This window comes from Topomyia yanbarensis, chromosome 1 (assembly GCF_030247195.1).
Source record: "Topomyia yanbarensis strain Yona2022 chromosome 1, ASM3024719v1, whole genome shotgun sequence".
Taxonomy (NCBI): domain Eukaryota; kingdom Metazoa; phylum Arthropoda; class Insecta; order Diptera; family Culicidae; genus Topomyia; species Topomyia yanbarensis.
This window is the reverse complement of record NC_080670.1, coordinates 7,508,466-7,532,851: the sequence shown is the minus strand read 5'-3', so window position 1 is coordinate 7,532,851 and position 24,386 is coordinate 7,508,466. Positions and strand designations below refer to the sequence as shown.

General features: G+C 38.2%; 1 protein-coding gene across 1 annotated transcript; it reads left to right on the top strand.

The window, feature by feature from the left end:
- The first annotated feature begins 2,619 nt into the window (after positions 1-2,619).
- LOC131676756 (battenin) lies at positions 2,620-22,480 on the top strand. Its single transcript, XM_058956047.1, has 5 exons — positions 2,620-3,072; positions 20,532-20,671; positions 20,734-20,892; positions 20,961-21,321; positions 21,384-22,480. Exons 1-5 carry the CDS (start codon positions 2,854-2,856, stop codon positions 21,810-21,812), a joined length of 1,308 nt encoding a protein of 435 aa, XP_058812030.1. The 5' UTR covers positions 2,620-2,853; the 3' UTR covers positions 21,813-22,480.
- The last annotated feature ends 1,906 nt before the right edge of the window (positions 22,481-24,386 follow it).

Below are 24,386 nucleotides of genomic sequence, written 5' to 3'. Positions count from 1 at the left end.
AAATTAGTCATGCGACACCTATGATTCAGCTCATGAACTGGCAAAGTGATACAGTTTGCTTTTTTTCACCCGTAAGTGAGTCGTAGCTTACAACAAAATCTTCATTATCTTCTCGGAAAAAGCTTACCACTGCCAAAATATGAATGAAACGAGTAAGAAATTTTGTTTTATTTGCAATTATTCTGAAATTACAGCCATTTGCAACTATTTCACTCATACATTTCTTCGAAATGTAATCGGGGTATTATTGTGGTTATAAAAAATCGTTCCATAAATAAAGTTCCAACTCGAAACCGAGACCCAATCACTACCAATGTCAAACTCCTTCATATTTTGAGCTACGTAGGAGATTCAGTGAAGACTATCGGAGAGAAGGATCGGCTGTGCATGATACAAAGCTGACACTTTCCTATTAGCCGGATATATTCTTTCCTCGCCTGATCTGGAGAGTTTCATGAATTTACACCATCTCATGAAGGTTTAGCTTAACTTAGGACGAACGGGAAATGCTGTTGCGGCGGCTACGGTGCTCAACAAATTCCATTTCGAAACAGCGCGCATATAGCTCTACGAATAATATTAGAAACCACTATGTTTTACACTCTTCGCAAGATGTTTACTCATCATCTTATAAAATGATGGTTTTCTTTCATTTTCATAAACAATTATCAACAAATTGATCGGTAATTTGGTGTTTAAAAGTCATTTTTTACCAATGTTTACAGAAAATATATGCACTATGACAGAACAGAATCAAATCAGTAACACTTTCCTTCCAGCGCTATCTGCGAGCGGTTTCAACGTAGAATCGCCAATCGAGCGATTGCCGACCATGAATTCCACAAAAGTCCTCAAATTCATTTCTAGAACGTCGCTCCAATTTTAAATGCGCTGGTAACTTGTCTACTAATTAGCCCAATAAATGAGGATTTTTCTTTCTTTCATTACAAAAATCGAAAGAGATCAGCTTTTAACCCTTAAATGCATACTGTTGCCATTTGGCAACATACCGAATTCTGTGATATAAATCCTCAACAAGATCATGCATCCATACCGAAAAATCAGTACCAAAGAAAAACGAGTTTCATGCATTTAAGGGTTAAAATGTAACAAAATATATTTCCAACCTTTAAAACTACAGAAAGATTAGGTATTTTTATCATAGAATGTGTATGCTAAGTTTGAAAGAAATCAATCGGTTAAGTAGTTTTTGAATGGCAGGTAACACCACAAATCACGTTTTCACCAGAGACGCTGTCTAAAAGTTTCGTCACCGAGTTATTAGTCGATATTTTTGCATATAAAAATTACAGCATGTTATTGCATTGCTACACTATAACGTACAAAAGTTTTGATCAATTTGCTTCACACAAGGTTCTAAAAAAATCGCGAATTGTTTTTTTTACGCTGAAACCGTTAAACCACCCCCCCCCCCCCCCCCGCTTAGGTAAGGTTTAAACGTACTGGTAAACCTGGTTTAAAATTTAAGCGAGGGTGAAGAAATCGGCCCTAAGTATGTTAACCCTTTCATGCCCAACTTGTTTCTAGCGTTTATAACGTTCTAAACCTTTTTTTTTTTCTTAAAACTGTTGGGGTCAAGGAACACGGAAAATTTGCTTTGATCAAGATAGGTGCTTTTCCTACAGTGCTTGAAGCTGCTCTATTTTTACTTTCCGATGCTCAATGCCATTCTCCTAGAATTTTTACAATAGTACAATTGTTTGGAAAATGTAATCGAAAGCAGTAGAAATTGATAGGTTTTATTAACTTACAATTATATTTCAAGACAACGAAGATATTTCAGAATTTTATTTTCACCGTAAATTAAAACTGCGCCTTGCAGCACTGCTCCACGGGAATCCCATCACAATAATATCAATAACTTTTTTTTTATGGAAAATAATTACAACTGTTGGGGCTCAAATAAAAGATAATAGTCACAGTTATTAGTCTTACTTGTTCTTGTGAGCAAATCTTTCCCACATCAAGTTTAAAAGCGTTGTTGTTTATAAACAACATGGGTATGAAGGGGGACGGGTGTAGCGTAGTTGGTAAACCGATTGCCTCGTACGCAGCTCACCTGGTTTCAATTCCCAACCTCGCACATAGGGTTAGAGATTTTTCCAAAAGAGATTTCTCTAATCCGAAAAGAAGCGAATGACCCTAAAGTTAAAATTTCTATAACCAAAAAAAAACATGGGTGTTAAATTAAATAATAGAACGAAAATGTTCTAATGCAAATGCCAAATCGAAAATCAGCTCTTCGCTCACTAATCTAATGCAAAGCTTGAATACCACATGCAATGTAAACTAATGAAAAAGAACACTTAAATAGAATAAATTTTATTTTCAAAAAATATAGAGATTCGAACCCTTAACATTTCGGGATGGAATCGAATATCTCTTGCATGAAACCATTTCTCCGATCAAGACCTGATAATTTCAGTAATCGAATGATCACCTTCCGCAGTAACACTGACAACGCAAGAGACCACTGATAATGCCACAATTATGACGACCAACGTTCGCGTTGATTACAACACAATGGAAGCGTACTATCAAACCCGCAGTGCAAAATGAAATGGGTGTACGTGTGCTGTTTCGAGTTTGGAAGTTCCCCGAGCGTTCACAACCGTCGCGCATTAATTACCAGTCTAGTCGTAACGGTTGAGCTAGCAGGTCGTCGTCGATCGGCAAATCCGTACCCCGTACCAGTTCGTAGTAGGCGGTTCAAAGTGAACCCCGGGAAATGTCAACTAGTGAGTGTAGTGTACAAATATTGTGACATATAAGACAAACCTGTGTGAGCAAAATAAAAAAAAATCACAACAAACAAAATCAAAGCAGGCGGCAATGGTGATAGACGAAAGCGTGCCTTCGACAACGGCCGAAGATGCACCGACGTTGACTGGCAGCGAGCAACCCCGCGATCGGGGTCTCTGGCGAGATCTAGTAGCCTACTGGTTCCTGGGCATGTGCAACAACTATGGCTACGTGGTGATGTTGACAGCTGCCCACGATATCCTGAAGGATCTGGACGGCAGCGGTGGTGGTGATCATGAGAAAGTGTCGGTAGGTTGTGGTGGTGGTGGATCTTTTGCAAGTTTTTTTTTGTTTCGCACAATGTAATAACGAGCGGGTGAGTTTGCTCAGCTGATCGCTCTGACTGCGGTTTGGTATGTGGTTCGTTGTGATGGGCGAGACCTTGTTATGGAGTTGTTTCTCTTTTTTCTACTGTCCGGTTTGCTAGCGCGTTTGAGAATCAAAACAGAAACGTAGTGAACTACGATCGAAATAGAAAACACAAACAGTTGAAGATAAGTACCGTAAACCGGGGTGACTTTGATCAGCGGGGTGACTTTGATCACTCGAAACTTTTTTCCTAGATCGCTTATTAAACCAGAATAATCTACCTAATCATTTTAATTTGAACTGATTTTTACTCTAAACTTATCAAATACTGATTTGATATTCTTTTTGAGTATATTGTTCTGTTTTTGGGTACAAAAACTACAAAAAACCGAAATTTGACATTACCTGATTTTTACGAAGCTTCGTAAAGTGTCTATTTTTTATAAAACAAATAAATCTCAGATTTGAGCAAGAGTAATAAATTACAAGCGTTTTTTTTTCTTTTCCTTTAGGTTGGGATATGCTAAATTTAGTTTTAAGAGTTTGTTTATTTTTAATACCTTTTTTGTGAAACTAGTTGGCAATTATTTCAAATTATTTTAAGCTAAAATTCGCAATATTTTTTTTATTGTTCAATATTTCAACGTGTTAAAATGGATGAAACTTTTTGTACATTGATAAAATACTGAAACAAAATAATTTTAGTAGTTTTAAAGCTTTTCAGAATCTTTTATTCTAGTTGGACACGAATTATAGGAATTTTGGTTACTCGAATTTTACAGTACATTGGAATACTTTGTATAATAACAATTAACATCTATTTAACAATGAATATCTTTCCAGAATCAGTTTAAACAAGCATTTCAATGAAAAACATTGACAATGATAACTTAATGTGGGTGAACATGCAGGTTATCAAAGTCACCCCGGAATACGAACACGGACTCAACTTGAAATCATTTTTGGAAGAATAGCTTTAAGCGGACAATTTGAGGTAAAACCATCCAATCTTATTCTCCATACATCAGTACATGGTTTAAAAAATATTAAACTTAAAAAAAAAGTTTTGCGTCTAGAAATATGTAATGATTACTTCGAAAAGTGATCAATGTCACCCCGGTTTACGGTACACAGTATGTGTAGGTCACTAGAGCCGAGTTGGGCCGTAGAAAACGTGAAAGGTCGTTGTAGGTGTGATTAACTGTTCCATGGGGGATTTCAATTTGACAAAGAATTGGATGGCGAATTGGTATTTTCAATTTGACGGATAGCCGGTATATAATAGGTTTCTTCTAGTACCAGGAGAAACTGGAAGTAGTCCGGAACAAACAGAAAGAATTTCTGTATTTTTTCTATTTTCTTCTGAAAGTTTTTTTGCTCCTGTTAGTTTGCTCCGGAGTAACTGGAAGCAAGAAACGTGTGGTTAAACAAACCTATGAACAACTGGTTGTTTTTATACGATTCTCGACCAGCTTTGCTCACAGAGGTTTATAGTAAACTAAAAAGAAAAGCTTCTCTTTCATTGACTGCTGCTTGGTCTTTACGCTCTAATATTAAGTTGTTCCACAATCATATTTAAATTTGAATGTCGTTCTCAACAAAATAAATTACAAGAGAAAGCGTAGGATTAAAAAAAAGGGTCAATATCGTTTACGCAGTCGAATTATGAAAAATAGTCTACGATCAGACGAGAAAATCATTGGTAAATCTCGAAAAAAGGCAGGGTCTCAAAGTAATTCCCAGTGAAACCGTCGTTAACAATCATTATCTCAACGCACTTTCCGTCGTGTACCTAAGGAAAAATTTGGCGAACTGCCGGTATCGTCGTTCAATTAGGAAATCTCACATTGTAAAGTAATAATTTAAAACACACGCACCCTCGGTATTTTCCATCTAATCTATTTGAACAGCCACATTTAGCCATGTGGTCATTTCCTACCGTATATTCCCATATCTAATCAGCCAAAGTCGTGTACCGCGGACCTTGTCTTCTCGATTTGATTGTCATACTATACTGGCATCAACACTGCTTAAGCCATTCAAGTGACAATTGAGAGGCCAATACGAGAATGGCGGTAGCCATAACTGATAAGGTAATCAGTTCTTCGCACGATTTGCCCCCTTCATATATGGGTGAAAATATTATTTTTTTTATTTATTTACATTGGTGAAAGTAAGGTGACATGGACATGCCTTTCACGGAAAAAGAAATTCGAATGTATAACTAAAATAAAAATGACGTATTCACTATGCTATATTTCTCATAAGTGGAGAGAAAATTAGGTAAATACAGTTTTTCCTCACTAAAGAGAAAATTGTTTTAAATCACATGTGCGCGTTAAGGACACAGAATCTGTAACTAAATTAGTTATGGAATTTGCGTTTCGACTTCGTCTCATCAGAATCCGACACTGCAGTAGTGATAGGACTAAGCTGGCTCCAAAAATGAAAACACCATCAAGATCGGAAAAGATGAACGGTTACTTTATGGAAGCTGTAATGTCTGTTTGATTACATGATTGTTTTACCACAACTTGGGAAAAAGTTAAAAAAAAAAATTTAATTAAATGAGGATCTGAGTGCCATTCCGAAAGTACTTGTGTTGAGTGTATAGAAAAGATAGTAGACAAGCTCTTGTGTCGAATTCAATCGATTGATATTTTTTTTCTTTCTTTTCTTTGTGTTTTCTGATCATCTCCTTCATTGTATTTCATAACAAGCAAAAAGAACGAGCCTGCAAAATTATTGACCTAAAGATTCAGCCAGTTACAACATTTTAGTCGCCTTCCGTGATTGCTTATTGACACCTGTCTGCTGTATCGTCACATCGTTTTCAAACTTACATGGATATTAATTGGAATCTATAGAATGTGACTAAAATGCTGCTGCTGATTGCAAGTTCTTTATGCTTAGTTGACTAAAATGTGACTACTGGTTCACTACCATGCAAAACTAACTCGGATATCACTCCATTGAAAGTTTAATAACTTTTCCTAAGGAAGGTGGATTGATTTGCTGTCTTCGACAAAGTTGTAGACAATTAAATTATCTTTGTAATTTTTTACTTACAGTGATGAACTGATGAATACAGTACCAGCTAGCGGTGAAAATGCAAGCTAATGCGCTTTCTTCGTGTAAATTGTCGAAAAATCCCATACAAACTTTAAGCATGTTGGTCCGGTAGCTAGACTTGTTCGATTTGGTTCAAATGTGGAGTTGACATTCCTGGCAACACCAGGAATCGACTCAGAGGTGGGCCGATTGACTTTTCAAAAATTAGTTTTTTTTTCTGGGCTGTCTAGTGCTCATTTTCGAAGAGTTCTAGTGCTCGGTCCTCTATAAAACTTCTTCCTTTTTTAATTTTAAAATTCATTTACTTGCCTCGTTTCAATGCGTTAGCTAAACGAATAATGTAAACAATAAAAATAATAAAAACGAATTTAAATGTTAAAATGTTGGATAAAATATATAAATATTGAAAAAAAAAACCATTAAACAATTTTACCTGCTCTCATTTAATTAGGGTGCAAGAATTCTCCTCCATCATCAGTGAAATCGTTGCATCAACTAGTTATTTATAGATGGCGCTACGGTGAACAAGCGGGTGTATTTTTGGCGACTAAATTCACGCGCATGCATTGCAAAGTTATCAGAATGTGACGATAAAATCACTACGTAAAATCTCTATTTTCACGCTATTCACACCTATTAACACGTAACTCTATAGAAGAAATGACTATGTGTATGATTGACTTCGATTTTCCTTCAAACGCATTATATAGGGTAAGGTGGGGCAAATCCGACCTAGTAAATGGTTTTGGCTGTAAAATGCTCATTTCACATCGGATCAAGTCGTTTTATATACCAAATTATAGGTTAGACTCCTGGGCAACTTTCTATATATATCATTTTATTTGGATCTTGGGGATATCTTGTGATACATGCGTCTTACAAAAATGTTCATTTTTGCTGTTTTCAAAAATGGTGGGGTAAACCCGACCCCCTATGTTTTTGGTTGATTTAGTGCAGCTATTATCCAAATTTTATGGTTTTTCAATGATAAATCAATGAATGTTGTGTTATTAAATTGTAACATAAAGAAAATGGAGTTCAATGTCAATCTTGGAATGCTAAAATCACGAGCAGTAGCCCGTAATGATATTCCCATTTGCATCGGAGCAATTGTTCGACGAATAATATAATCATCATGTTTTTGTGTCTTTCGTTTGTAATCATGAACCATTTTGCATAAAAATAATAAATAATAACAATAAAAATGTATTCCAATCTGAAAAATAAAAATTTTCTTAGCAAAAAAGCGGTCGGATTTACCCCACTATTTAGTGGTCGGATTTACCCCACCGTGTCATTTTTCATTACGATGCAATTAAAAAAAAAATGTTAAAAAGGTTGAACTAAATTCTTCTATGCACTTTGTAGGACTTTAATCAAAGAATTTAAATCCACTTACATTTATTATGCAATCACTTTAACAATCAGAAATATTCTGTAGTCAATGATGCACAAAAGTCAAATCAAAAGTTTTAAAAACACACCGTTTGTCGTTTGAGCATCTCAATGTAGACTGATGAAATGCTGTCATACCACCATTATGATTATTTTCGATGCTCTACACGACAACATTGATATTAGTTCGCGTAGTGCTTCTGATTTTCGGTAACAGTGGGGGGTCGGGTTTACCCAGCGGTCGGATTTGCCCCACCTTACCCTACTATTAAAAATATTTCACGAACAGAAAAGACATGTTCGAGCGGTTCGGCAGCGCTGCCACTTTTTCGGTTCCCCTACGCTTACATTACAAACACATAAAATCAATGCCTTTGTTCGTTTGAAATCGTCGTAACCGTGGTAGATCTCGTCTGTGTGGAATCAGTTATTGTTTTGTTCTGGTTCGGAGTGATTTCTGCACGTGGTAACGGATAATATGACAGGCTGTATGACCGACGGCTCAGTGAAAATGTGTTTGTTCATTACTGATACTAGAAATGTTCCACAGTTAAGTACCAATTCATCCATTCTCTTGAATTTTGTTGCATTAATTTCCCGTTTCCTCCGATAAAACTTTCTTTTCGGTGGTAGTAAAGCCGGTAGGATAGTGTTGGCGAATGGGAAGGCATCTCGGACCGATATCCTCTCAGGTTTAATTGAGGTCTACCAGGTGTATAAACTCAAATCCGCTGTTTTTTTGTCAAAAAACTGATTTTTTATATATAACGCAAAAAATTATTTGTTCAAAGTATTTGTCCTCGCTGGCTATACATTTTTCCCATCTCTCGGTAATTTTTTTTTACCCTTGCCATTTTCGGGTGTCTTTGTACGAATCGAAGTGCTGTTCTTCGGGCGCGCGACCCATAGATGAAAACAGATGATAATCGGAAGGGGTCAGGGTCTGGTGAATTAGCGGGGGAGGTGGCACCTGCCAGTTGAGTGTCTCCAAGTAGTTTTGGACTATTTTTGACTTTTGCGATTGGGGCTTCTAGTGTCTTTGTTTAAAACCTGGCCTTTTTCACGCAAAGCACGGCGCAATTCGATCAGTTATTGGTGGTAGAAATGAACATTGACAGTTTCAGTTTTTTTTAAATTTTTCCTTTTTTTATTTTAATGTAGAATACATTTAAGCTTTCAATATAGGGGTCCCGTTTCAAAATATCGGCTGCGGCGCCGCGTCAGATTTTGAACGTTAATAACTTTTATCATACTTAACAGAATGATTTGATTTTTAGACCAATTTGTTGCAAATATGTTCCTCTATGCTGTATTAAAATTTGAAGTATGTATAACATGTACTAATAACAAAAAAAAATGTGTTTTGAAAAATCTTTCGAAAACGACTCGGAAAAGTGAAAATTTTCAGCCCATCCCGCACAGAGCCGTCGTTATGGTAGACCAACCGAACAATAAAATAATGAAAAGTTTATATATAGGTCCATTACATGTTTGTTCGTATGGTTATTCGCATTGGGTTGCTTGACGAGAGCACTTGGTGGGGGAAAGACGGCATATTCCTTTGGTTAGGCCATTAGAAGCCGGACGGAAAGGAAAGGCTCATGCACGGCACGAGAACGAGCGAGAAAGCGATAGTAGTGCATATTAGCGCGATTATATAAATATCTGTCGGTCGATTTTTCTCATCATTCGTATTCGTTCAAGCACTAGCAAGCAGCCAGTCCACCGAAGAAAAGCAGTCGGCGATGACGACGGCGGAAAAAGTGCCCCAGCTACTGGTGACTCATCGCAACCCGATCAGGAACTGTCGCCCTGCAAGAATTTCGCCCCAACTAAAGGGCAACAGAGTAGGCTATCGTTCCAGCGTCTGGGTCGTGAGATTGTGCAGGACTGCAAAGTCGAGCTACGCTTACAAAGCTCAGTCGTAATGATGCCCCGAGAAGCCAACGATGCCTACTTGGTCGGTTTGTTCGAGAATGCAAAATAGTGCTTTCTAGCTCACCGTGTCCGCGGGGAGTGCGTCTGAATTATGCTCCCGCAATAAAACAATAAACGGTTCTTTACAGGACCAATTAATTGTGTTCTAATAAGAGTTAAACTGAAATTTACATTTTATGGTGTATAACAAATAATTTTCAGAAAGCAATATAAGAAATACGATGTGTGGAAAGAAAGAAAGAGAATTTAAATTATCCTCTCTCGCTCGTTTTCGTGCACTGCTTTTCCATTCCTTTCTGCTGCTACTACCATCATAACTAAAACGAATGTGCGTGTTCCCCCACCATCTCATGGCCAGTGTTGCCACAATTGCATGTCGCTATAACAATTTGAATTATTTTATTGATCCTCTCTAGTATTGATAAAATATAGAACGTGCAAAGTACACTAGTCGCATGCTTTTATTCGAACTTTTTGGCAGCCTCCGTTGATTAACTGCATAAATCGATTTGTTTGTGCAGCTCCTTGCTAGTAGCAAACTAAATAGCCTTTATCAGCGCTAACAAATAACACGAAAGAATTTAAATTTGTGAAAATCTTTTCCTTCCTTCTTTTCAAATCTGCAACATTCTTTGAAAATATTGTTTGAATGTTGTTATTGAAAAACTGAACATGCAAGTTTGCTAGCATTGGCCACTAGATTGAAGGCGATGGAAAGACAGAATATTCGTTTTGGTTATGCTAGTATTGGTAGCCGAACGGAAAGGAAAGGCGCAGGAATGGCACGAAAACGAGCGAGAGAGCGATAGTAGTGCTTTCTCGTATATGAATATTGGTCGTTCGGTTTTTCTCATCATTCGTATTCGTTCAAGCACTAGCAAGCAGCCAGTCCACCGAAGGAAAGCAGTTGGCAATAGCGACGGACGGAAAAAGTGCCCCAGCTACTGGTGACTCATCGGAACTGTCGCCCTGCAAGAATTTCGCCCCAACTAAAGGGCAACAGAGTAGGCTATCGTTCCAGCGTCTGGGTCGTGAGATTGTGCAGGACTGCAAAGTCGAGCTACGCTTACAAAGCTCAGTCGTAATGATGCCCCGAGAAGCCAACGATGCCTACTTGGTCGGTTTGTTCGAGAATGCAAAATAGTGCTTTCTAGCTCACCGTGTCCGCGGGGAGTGCGTCTGAATTATGCTCCCGCAATAAAACAATAAACGGTTCTTTACAGGACCAATTAATTGTGTTCTAATAAGAGTTAAACTGAAATTTACATTTTATGGTGTATAACAAATAATTTTCAGAAAGCTATATAAGAAATACGATGTGTGGAAAGAAAGAAAGAGAATTTAAATTATCCTCTCTCGCTCGTTTTCGTGCACTGCTTTTCCATTCCTTTCTGCTGCTACTACCATCATAACTAAAACGAATGTGCGTGTTCCCCCACCATCTCATGGCCAGTGTTGCCACAATTGCATGTCGCTATAACAATTTGAATTATTTTATTGATCCTCTCTAGTATTGATAAAATATAGAACATGCAAAGTACACTAGTCGCATGCTTTTATTCGAACTTTTTGGCAGCCTCCGTTGATTAACTGCATAAATCGATTTGTTTGTGCAGCTCCTTGCTAGTAGCAAACTAAATAGCCTTTATCAGCGCTAACAAATAAAACAAAAGAATTTAAATTTGTGAAAATCTTCTCCTTCCTTCTTTTCAAATCTGCAACATTCTTTGAAAATATTGTTGGAATGTTGTTATTGAAAAACTGAACATGCAAGTTTGCTAGCACTGGCCACTAGATTGAAGGCGATGGAAAGACAGAATATTCGTTTTGGTTATGCTAGTATTGGTAGCCGAACGGAAAGGAAAGGCACAGGAATGGCACGAAAACGAGCGGGAGAGCGATAGTAGTGCTTTCTTGTGTTTTCATATATGAATATTGGTCGGTCGGTTTTTCTCATCATTCGTATTCGTTCAAGCACTAGCAAGCAGCCAGTCCACCGGAGGAAAGCAGTTGGCGATGATGACGGTCCGCAAAAGTGCCCCAGCTACTGGTGGCCCATCGCAACCAACTACCGATCAGGAACTTTCGCCATGCTAGTATTTCGCCCCAACTAAAGGGCAACGGAGCAACTAATCCGCTGGCTAACATTCCAGCGTCTGGTTCGTAAGGTTGTGTATTACTTCAAAGTCGAGCTACGCTTACAAAACTCAGCCGTAATGAAGCCACTGATGCCTACTTGGTCGGTTTGTGGGAGTGGGCGTAAATTACAATAAAAGCAACGGTTCTTTTCAGGACCAATCAATTGTGTTCTAGTGAGAGTTAAACTGAAACTTTTATTTTAAGGTGTGTAGCAAATTTTCAACAAGCAACATAATACGTTGGGTGGAAAGAAGTAGCTTGCACACGGAACAAAAATTTAAATTATCCTCTCGTTCGTTTCCATTCCTTTCTACTGTTATTATCAGTATTACCAAAACGAATGTGTTGTTGCATGTGTTTAAGAGAAACGTTGAAGTCGCATGCTTCTATTCAAGCTTTTTGGCAGCCCCCGTGAACTAACTGCATTAAATGATTTTTTGTGCAGCTCCGTGCTAATAGCAAACAAAATGGCCCTACCAGTGTCTGATTCGTGAGATTGTGCAGGATTTCAAAGTCGAGCTAAGCTTATAAAGTTCAGCCGTAATGGTACCCGAAGAAGCCAGTCTTGTCGTTTTGTTCGAGGCTACAAAACAGTTCGCCAGGCACGTAACTATCATGCCAAAAATATCCAACGATCCAGCGCATCACCATCAACACCAACGCCGATACCAAAGGTTCTTTTCAGAACCACCATTATTACCATAGAGAATTATTTGAAAATTTCCCATTCAAACGTGATTCTGTTGAATATTATTAGATTTAAATTAACGTCTCGAATTGAAATCACGACGCTCCGGTTATGTGACAGACATTACCCACCCATCTTTTTTTTATTGTGACCACGACACCCCATTTCAATATTTCTGAATGAACAGAAGGTCGAGTTTGGAAAGTTTGTAACTTTCATTGTACTTAACCAAATTACACAATGTTCGCACTAATGATTCAGAAATATGATCAGGAATCTTCTGTTAGATTTGTAAGTATGTATAATTTACATGAATAAAGAAAAATTGATTTTCAGGAATCAATTATTATCTGTTCTTCCATTGGCCAGTACTACGCGACTTCCTCATGCTAACAATTAATTTCATCGTTAGCCATCTCCCTCACCAAGGCCAACAACGCCAACAAAACCGGTCCTTTTCAGGACCACCATCATTTTTGTAAAGAATAATTTGAAATATTCCTCGCCCAAATCACCTTTTGTCCGAAAATTCCAATGAGTATCAACATATTTGAAGAACGTGTTCCTTATGTATTCTACATCTCTCCGGTTATGTCGCAGACATTACCCACCCATCTTTTTTTTATTTTCTTATAACTCACTGTCACTATAGGCCTCCACAAGCATTCGATGCGATTAGACAGACGATTTCTTCAAATTTAAGCAAAAAATTAGAGCTTCCCGCATATGCTCTTTTTGTGACTCAAACTTAGACCTGATTACGCAAGGGAAAATGTAGGTTGTCATATGAAATCACTTATGATGTGCAATGATTAATGTAAACAGATGTCGAACTCACACAAAAAAAGTATGACGTTTCTATGGTAGCTAAATATGCTCAGTAACGCCATCTATTAGCAAGCAGCGGATTTAAGCTTATACACCTAGTATTAGAACACTTCCCCGGGTGGCAAAAATAATGCAGAAATATCTCCTTTTCGATACAAATTATATCCATCTAATACAGCCGGCCCCTACATGGTTTACTTCCGACCAAAGATAAGCCCATCAACATAATCCATATATCGCGTGATGTAACTAAACAGTACTCGGCCGTGACCGATATCGCCATGATTCCACCAGATGAACATAGGTTCTCTGCGAGCGATCTTGGACAGGTAGATATTGTTGCTCGCGCTGAGCTTTTTACGAAGAAGTATCTTGTCTACGTATCCGCCTGGGAAGTAGAGATATATAGTGTAGTCTCCGACATGAGTCTTAATTGCAAAGATCTGCCGAAGTATGGGGTTAGCTCCTGCTGACTGACTCCTTGCTTCTGTCAGTGAAAATTTGTCGAGTAGACTGATCCTTTGCTTTAGTCAGTAAAAATCAAGGAGTATATGAAAATAGCCTCATTTCGGACGTTTCGCCGGATCTGCTTTTCCAAACTTGTTTCTTTTGAACGTAGTTCGTCTGCCTGTTTGTACCGCGGGGCATGAACTGCTATCGTTGTAAACAATTGGGCCGTACAGCTACCCATTGCAGAAACTGGCCAGGGTGCGAAAAATGCGAAGGGAATCAAGAAAATGATTCTTACAATGGAATGCTGAATAGTCTTTTAAGAAACGCTCCGAGAAGAAATGTTCAAAAGGGCCACGCCACCGGCCATGACTAATCCATACGATCCTTAGTTCACTAAAGAGCGCAAGTCTGACATATCCGTAGAGGGAACATCTTGTAATGTGCCTAAAAATTTTCGGGAGAGAAACATCATTTCCTCTCCTACGCTTCCTCGTAAAGGCACGAGGTTGTCTCGGCAATCGTAGAAAGTAGTATCAATTTCCACATGGGACATCAAAGCCCCAAGTGTCCCTATATTCCAGTCAGAGATTCTACCTGTAAGTTGTGTAAGTAGAGGTTTGCCCACTTCTCTTGTTCTTGTTTGCCCGGCGAACTCTTCTTTTCAGGGTGGCCTAGATGCTTCTACTGGAATTTCGGATTTACGTAACAACAAATAACAAAAGGTAAACACAAATAAACTTATAGATTTACCGACTTTTATTCCACCAAATCTCCTCTTTGCTGCACTCTGTCGATGAAGCTGATCAGCTGCTTCTGAGGATGGCGGGCGGTTCCTTCCGACCGGCCGTGTTCGCCTTGGTCGTTTCTATCAGCTGGTTCGGCTGCGGTCCTTGGCAAATAAGCTAGGGAGGTGAGCTTTGCTTTTTTGTTGGAACCTCCCTAGCGACAGGGCGACTGATCGCCGGGTCCACTCACTCCCCGTGAATGGCACAGGTAGATACCGCAGTAAACTACCTCAGGTGGATCCGTTGTCCTACCTGCTTCGCCCTCCTTTGCGATTAACTGTGGAGGAGAGCTATGCTCGTTCGGCTGATCCTCCACAGTGAGGGCGGTGTAGTATCACTGGGTCCTTTGTGTTTAGCCGGGTAAGCGAATGGCTCCTTCACGTTTAGCTTGCCGTCTCGGCGACCAAATACCACAACACTTGAGTACCCGAACCACGACCGACACTTTTCGATGGGATTACTGGCCGTCGCACGCGCGCACTTCACTCGGTTTAGTGGCGGGAAACTGTCCCGAAAAATTTACTATTTACGGACGTCTGCTATACGCCGTGGTTCGTCACTTTCTAAATATTTTGCGATGGCCGCCTTCCGCACTCGACCATTAAAATGTTAAAAACTTTGAATAGTGAGAAGACTTCTGAGCAGTTTTCTACTAAATGGTCCTAATTTGTGGAGCAATGGATGTTTAGGAATCCCAAGGGTATCAACAGGGGTATGGATGAGGGTCGTGACTTCATTCGGGTGTTATCCCGGGTCATGTCCAATCATTATACATTGAATGTACATCTCCGACTAATTGGGGTCGTGGACAGCGCTCTCTGCATTTGTGGTGGCGGTTATCGCGGCATTAAACATGTTGTCTGGTCGTTCGCCTAGTATTATGACGCCAGATCACCGCTAAACGATTCCCTTTTGCCTCGCTCCAGTACTAGATATTCTGGTTATCATCAATCTCCTCTATATGTCAATCGTATTCGTATTTTTAAGCACGATCAATTTTGTTGTCTTTTCTCACTTGGTTGATATGCGAACAGCGACCTGGAAATCTGGCCCCCAAAAAGTTTCCAGTGGATCCAAGGGGACCAGTCAGCAATCCTGGCGCAGTGATCTTCCGTTTGTCAAAAACTGCACGCTTGTCTTCTTATCCTTGTCATTGGTGTCAGCACTCACTTTACTTTCCCTGATACCGTCTCTGCCTCTCTGATGTTGGAATCAATCCCCCTAGATTATGTCTAAAATGTTCATGTTAAAATATTACAAATCGTTAGTCTTTTAAATATATTAACACTTTTAAAAAATCATCCCCTCGGTTATTTTCAAGTGGGTAGTACTACCCATACTACCCACGTGATCCGCCGGCCATGCTAGAGTGCAATAAAAGAAGAATAACATTTTTCAAGTAATTACCCAATTAATGGCAAGTGGTAATGATTCGTCATTTCGTGACTGACGTTTCACCGTATAGCTTCTACCAATAAATAGCATATTTTTGGTGAGTACCCTGTTTGGCCTAAATTTCCAGTTCTAATTTAACCAAGGCTAAACCGTGCGAACTTGACATTGCTATATCTAAACGTAAAATTACTTTTTCACAGCCAAGCATGCGAAATCAATTAAGCAAATACGCGATGGCCAAATTGAATCAGCCCACTACCGACCGATTGCTTATCTTTCTGCATACTGGAAATGGCTAGCAGGGTCTAATCATCGGTAGCATACTGATTGATGAACAATTGAGCTTGATGAAAAGTCCGATGACGGCTGTGTATCGACTGTTGTAGAGGTATAGTAGATTAGTGGAGTGAATGCGACGCCAGCAGCGATGAACGATGCCCGGTGCAGAACGCCGCTTGGAAGACCAAGATTATCAGCAATCCAAGCAGGCCAGGCACGTTTCTCTCCAAGCGTCACGTGATTGCTTCGGCTCAGTGCCATTTGCAATGTGCTTTGATTTATCATGCATCAGGGTAGGCGACGTGTGGAGACTATTGCCTACACGTTGTTTTGTATGGAAGAAAAGTGGATTTGAGAGAAGAACTTGCATGAGTTATTACTGGCTTTGAATTTTAATATTACTTCAATAGCTGAGAACATTTTATTAGCACATGGATCAAGAGAGCTGATCCGATGAATAACAAGCTGTAAAACTTGAGTGTCTCTTGCAGTTCTATTTATTTATTGAAAATTGCCTACATTGCTGCTGTCAGTTTATCTGTTTCAAAGTACATATAGGAATAGTAAACTGAAAGTGTGCTACATATTGGATCATCTTAGCACATGAGTAAGAGTGGAAGACGATTTGGATGGGGAAGGCATCTTTTACTATGCAATAAAATCATGATTAATGTCGGAAATGTTACCTGAGTTCTCAGTTTGAACGTATCAAATCGGGCGATTCCTTTGAAAAAAGAAACCCTTTTCGATTAAGCTATACGTAGAACAAGTTTTGTAATTTTTAAAAAAGTTATTTTTTTTTTTTGAGGTCGCTAGCCGTGCATTGAAGAATGCCTAAAACTCTGAACTAGGCCCCGTCGAGTCCGGTCCGTCATCTGTCCGTCTCGTCCTGTCGTGTCTGGGGCTTCCAGGTTACATACATTCACCAGACGAGACTAGCTTATGTCAGCTTAATTGTGCACTGGTTTCGTAGAATCGAGGCGATCATCGAAATGATAGATCCTACGAGTGAATGCACTTGGCCCAGTCACCTGTCGAGCATTTGTATATTTGCGTGTGTGAATGTTTACGTGTGTATGGGAAGTGTTGCATGTTAAGATATGTGTGTTACCTGTAAATAATATGTTAATACAAATATGCATGATGTTAAAATAAGACAAGTGTAATATGCTACTTACAGTTTGTTGTTCGTTCCTACTTATCTGATTCAATTGAGTATGAAAGTACATCTCAATTTTTCTAAAACCTTGCGACGTCTGATGGCAGCGAATAGTCATTGTTGACAGCAATGTTGCCCTTTTATGTTAGATTATCTCGGAGAAGTCATCAGAGGAATATGACGCATGAGATCGAAAATAAATAAAATAAAATAAAGAGTAGAGTTAGTACTGTTATTGAATATTAATTGAACAACACATGTACCATGCAATAAAACTACTTGGAATCGTCCAAATGCCAGAAAATGATATATACATATATATACATATATATATACAGGGTGTTTGGTTCATGGTTAAGAATCTCTCGGGGGATGATAGACTGCCATATTTGGAGAAAAAAATTGTTCTACACATACCATCAAATCTCAACCGTTACAGAGTTATTGAACTTTTTGTGTAAAAAACTTATTTGTCTTAAAATACCTCTAACTTTAAAAGTATACTTTGTATTTTAAATGTTTCAGTTCCATTCGAAAGGTGAGAAAATTCCCTATTGAATGGTGTTCTCATATCTTTTAAGTAATTAGTTTTAATTACCTTTTAGCTGTAAAGTAGTTAAAAGTTAGTGTTTTTGAGGAGGTTTTTGCTAATTTTCTCGAAATAATGAAGAATGATTATAGCAATATCCATTATCCAAAAGTTGGGTTTTAGGACGATTCATAATTTGTTCTTGGACGTCATATTTCTATCTCTTCTCATTTCTTTGTAATTTCATTACTATACTTTTGCTGTAACCGACTTGCAAGTGCTTAAAAGACTCTAATCTAAAAAATATGCTTTATATCGTAATTTACAAGATTTCATTGGAAAGCTGAGAAAATGTCCTATCAGTGTATGTACAAATATCTTTTAGTTAAGCGTACTAAATGATTTTTTACTAACGAAATAACTCAAAATTTGTGTTTTTTTGGAGTTTTTTAATTATTCTAATTATTAATCAACAAAATTTATCGTTAATATTGTTCATTTGATGCCCCTTAATGTTCTCTATAACTTTTTATTAGACACTTTGTCTATATCTCTTTTCATTTTGCTGCTATTTAATAGTTAACACAGCATGAGCTCGCCACGAATGTAGTGGGTTCGAAATCGTTATTTTTGCATATGAAGCGATGTGATAAAAACGATTTTGCGTCGAAACCAAAAGAGATAATTGAATGGAGTCAAAGAAAGAACTGTAGAACTTGCTGAGATGCATTATTTCCATGATAATAATGGTGATGATTATTATTTACTATTTTAAGAAAATTAACGAAAATGCTAATAATAGCACTAACTTTAAACTAATTTACTTTTAAAAGAATACTAAATTCATTTAACTGAAAGGTATTAATACATTTTTCACAGTAAAATTTTCCTGGCTTTCGAATAAAAAGAAAAAAAGTACAATAAGTGCCGTAATTTTTCAATTAGAGCTGGTACTAGTGAAAATGAGATAAAAATATCCAAGTTGAATAACCCAAAATCATGAAAATAAGAAAAGGTAAGTGTATCATGTCAAAGAACAAATTAAGCAGCTCATCAAGACTAACAACCTGAATTATTAAAATGATGAGGTTAACTATTAGGATTTTCAAGAAATGAACGAAAAATCGTTTGAAATTGTTTATTTTCAATAAATTACTTTGAAAAGACTACTTAAACTCATTAGCTGAAACATGTGAGGGCATCACTCAATTCGAAATTTTCTCACCTTTCGAATGGAACTAAAACATTTAAAATACAAAGTATACTTTTAAAGTTAGAGGTATTTTAAGACAAATAAGTTTTTTCACTAAAAGTTCAATAACTCTGTAACGGTTGAGATTTGATGGTATATGTAGAACAATTTTTTTCTCCAAATATGGCAGTCTATCACCCCCCGAGAGATTCTTAACCATGAACCAAACACCCTGTATATATCACACATATATATACACATACATACACACACACATACATATACATATACACACATATATATATATATATATATATATATATATATATATATATATATATATATATATATATATATATATATATATATATATATATATATATATATATATATATATATATATATATATATATATATATATATATATATATATATATATATATATATATATATATATATATATATATATATATATATATATATATATATATATATATATATATATATATATACACATACACACATATATACACATACATACACATATACATATATATACATATATATATATATATATATATATATATATATATATATATATATATATATATATATATATATATATATATATATATATATATATATATATATATATATATATATATATATATATATATATATATATATATATATATATATATATATATATATATATATATATATATATATACACACATATACATACATACATACATACATACACATACACACCTACCATTAACGACAATTAACTCCGTTAGAAGTTTCTCATGCTATGCTGGACGGGAATGGATCATTGACGTGCATCGGTAAATCAATCGTACCTTCATTTATCCAATCCGAATGAATCGAATCGAATGCACGAATTGAACACCAGTAAAAAATGACCAACGAATCCCAAGAAGGATTCCCCACTATTCCATCATATAAGTCAGTTCTGCATCCATTCCCTGGTCCACATGTCACAAATACTCAGACGCCCACATACACAGATAGACACACGGCTAGCACACAACTGTACACTAGTACCAAAAACCACAATTATTACAACACAACACAACTATTAGGGTTCTACTGTTATTTTTTTTTAATGCGCCTGTGCACGTTCCCGAGGTCGACCGACAAATCGACACACAATGACTTCCACTGCGAGCCGTGCTCACAAAGACTGCCGTTAAGCTGTTGAACAATGTCTGCAAACACAGCCCACAGAAAAAGTCAATCCACGGCGACCTGCCAATCGGCCACGCCAGTGTGCGCAGGCTCTTAGTTGACTGTTAGTTTGGACTGGTGCAGAGTATGAAAAAACACAAAACATAAAAAAGGTCCATAAGCCCTCTCGGTCTCCTCGATGCACCACTATCGAGGCGCAATGCAATAACCATCCTAAAGCAGGTGTCTGCTCAAATATGCTTGAAGATGTTTACAATACCGTCAAACCCGTCAACCTAGGAGAGGGAAGTTTTGTAATTTTTAAAAAAGTTATTATTTCTTAAACTTACTTACAGGACAGTATTTTCAGAAGCGATGGATTTCCCTACGACAAACGACCGTGCAACAAAATATCGACCGGAGCGATTCTACTGGCAGATATTCTACCGGCTCTATCAGTTAAACTGGTCGCTTCGTTCCTTCCGCTCTGGAAACAGTAATCAACCCTGCGCTACCATTGTCCATACTCTATAACTAACAACAGCTTGATCATTTCAGTGCCCGAGTAGCTCTCTGTATCGGTCTAGCCTGCGCAGGATTCATACTGGTAGCGTTCGCCTCCAGTGAGTGGTTACTGTTCCTGGGGGTGATCTGTACCTCGTTCAGCTCCGGCCTTGGAGAGGCCACCTTCCTCGCATATGGCAGTTATTTCAATAAGTACGTAAAACTTCTAACTGATCAAGTTATCAATAGACCAGCTTATAGTTTTTGCTTTCCCTCACCAGAAACGTCATATCCACATGGTCATCCGGAACTGGTGGAGCAGGTGTGATCGGTGCCCTGTCATACACCGGTTTGACTGGTTTCGGACTGACACCGAAGGCGACGATGTTGGTCATGTTGGTGGTTCCTGCAGTGGAAGCTGGCTGTTTTTGGCTTCTGCTGCGGCATAAAGACTCTAGCAGAACTCCGAAGTCGGCTAACGTTGAGGAAGTTTCGATGAAGGAAGACTACCAAACTCTACCGGAGAATGATCGTCCGTTGGTTAACTGGCGGCAAAAGATCAAGTACATCCCATCGCTGTTCATCTACATGATTCCGCTGGTGTTGGTATATCTGTTCGAGTACTTTATCAATCAGGGATTGGTAAGTAGAAAACGTAATTTTCCGTCTACCCCATATTGAAATCTGTGCTTTCCTTATTTTAGTTTGAACTGGTCTACTTCCCGAACATATTCGTGGACAAGGATGAGCAGTACCGATGGTACCAAGTCCTGTACCAGGTCGGCGTTTTCGTGTCACGCTCATCGGTGAACATCATTCATTTCAAGCACGTCTGGATTATGGCCGTACTGCAGCTGGTGAACGTGTTCTACTTCACGTTCGAAGCGATCTACATGTTCACACCCACCATTTGGATAATCTTCGTGCTGATACTGTGGGAGGGTTTGCTCGGTGGTGGCGGATACGTGAACACATTCTACCGGATGCAGATCGAGGTGTCGGAGGCTCGGCGGGAGTACGCCATGATGATCACGTCCATCTCGGACTCTGTCGGTATAGCGTTGGCGGGAATTGCAGCGATACCCTCGCACAATGCCATTTGCGATCTGCCCGTGCCGAGTCGATTGACGTGATGTTTTACCTAAGGTGGCTGAGGTACTATAGCTTTACTTGTACGACGAACTTCTATACAGTAGGGATCCAATAAAATGGTATGACTGACGCGAGTAGCTCCGCAAAGACTGAGCTGAAAACGACGAGTAAAAACGGGAGTTTTTTTTCCTTTGCGTGAAAACAGATTTTTTTTTTAAAACCCGCTAGATGAAAAAATAGCATACCACCGCCGTCGCTGTCACCCGCTGAGTAGAGTGTTCAGCACACGTTTTTGCCAGCAGGTGGAGAATTGAAGCCTATCTAAACTTCACTATTAATTCACAAACATGCCAAAAAATTATCTAACCTATCTATGTCAACAAAACGATTAAAAACAAACGACATGAACGAGTATACTAAATAACGGTGAGTCCTATTCTATAAACAAATACACTCCATGGAGTGTACACACAAAATTAGCTAAATTGTTACCATAACGAGTTAAGTTTGATATCAAATAAGGCCCAATATATTTGGTTTGAAGGTCTTCAGTTAATTGGACTATTGCACTTGTCAACGTGGAATAAAGAACTTTTTTCCTCCACTGATACTATATCTTTCAAAAGCACTCTGTCGCTCCTAATAATATTTTGTAATTTTTGTCTAGAGTACATTTCCTCGATACTTGTGAGCTACTACGATCTGGCAAATACACCTTCGGAAAGCCAATAAAACTCCCAATTATAGCACCCTAAGGTTGAAGGCAAATGTTTCTGCAGCCAAACATACAAATTAGAGGTGTGCGCCGCGCCGCCGATTTCAGGTAAAGGTCGGCGTCACGCCGATGTGCTTACTATTTTTACTTGCAATTGTCGGCGAACCGCGGCGACGGCGGCGTGGCGCACACCTCTAATACAAACACACCCAGGTTTTTGACGCAATTTTTTTTTCCGCGGTTTTTACGAGGTTTTTTTACGCGGATTTTCCAATTAACGCGGTTTTTTTACGCGTATTTTCCAATTAACGCGTTTTTTTACGCGGATTTTCCAATCAACGCGGTTTTTGCAAAAATATTCTAAGTCCTTTTGAATGGAAAAGACTTAGAAGATTTTCGGAAAGATGGAAGAGACGGGTCTGCAAGACTCCTTATGGCCCACACCCCAACAGCATAGGTATTTTCGGAATGGACTTGAAGAGTAGGTGCCAGAAATTGATTTTTGACGCCATTTTGAAATCCAAGATGGCGACTTCCGGTTTAGTGAAATTCGCTGTAACCCAATCAATACGGGTATTTTCGGAATGGTCTTGAAGAGTAGGTGCCAGAAATTGATCTTGACGCCATTTTGAAATCAAAGATGGCGACTTCCGGTTTAGCGAAAGTCGCTATAATCCAATCAATACGGGTATTTTCGGAATGATCTTGAAGAGTAGTGGCTAGAAATTGATTTTTGACGCCATTTCGAAATCAAATATGGCGACTTCCGGTTTAGCGAAATTAGCTATAACCAAATCAATATGGGTATTTTCGGAATGGTTTTGAGGAGTAGGTGCCAGAAATTGATTTTGGCGCTTTTTTGAAATCATAGATGGCGACTTCCGGTTTAGCTGAATTCGCTATAACCCGCTATATGGGTATTTTTGGAATGTTCTTGAAAAGTAGGTGCCAGAAATTGATTTTTGACACCATTTTGGAATCGATGATGGCGACTTCCGGTTTAGTCAAATCGCTATAACCCAATCAATATGGGTATTTTCGGAATGGACTTGACAAGTAGGAGACAAAGATCCATGTTTGACGCCATTTTGAATTCCAAGATGGCGACGGGTTAGCCACATTCACTATAACCCAGTCAATATGAGTATTTTTGGAATAATCTTAACGAGTAGGTTCCAAAAATTTATTTTTGACGCCATTTTTAAATCCAAGATGGCGATTTCCGATTTAGCGGAATTCATTATAATTCAATCAATATGGGTATTTTTTGAAGTTGTTTTAATTAAACAGTTGAATTTACTTAAATTTAAGCAATATGTTTAATTTGAATAAATTCAAACCCCAACTCACACCACATATGTCTCTTTCTTCTATCTCTTCCATTCTCACCGCACTCTTCTGGATGAACACATAAAAATATTTTGCATTTTGCTGGTTTATGATTAGATCTTATATTTGAGGGTGATTTAGATGATTGCCCAGATTTTTCATGCGGGAATTTCGGCATACCGGAAGTCGCCATCTAGAATTTTAAAATGATGCCAAACATCGACGTTTGTCTGCTACTCGTCAAAACCATTCCGAAAATATCCATATTGATTGAGTTATAGCGAATTTCGCTAAACCAGAAGTCGCCATCTTGGATTTTAAAATGACGTCAAAAATCAATTTCTGGCACCTACTCTTCAAGTCCATTCCGAAAATACCCATATTGTTGGGGTGTGGGCCATAAGGAGTCTTGCAGGCCCGTCTCTTCCATCTTTTCGAAAATCTTCTAAGTCTTTTGCATTCAAAAGGACTTAGGATATTTTTTGCAAAAACCGTGTCAATTGCGAAATCCGCGCAAAATAAATACTGCTAAAATTCTTCTAATTTCTCTGCATTTAAAAGGACTTAGAAA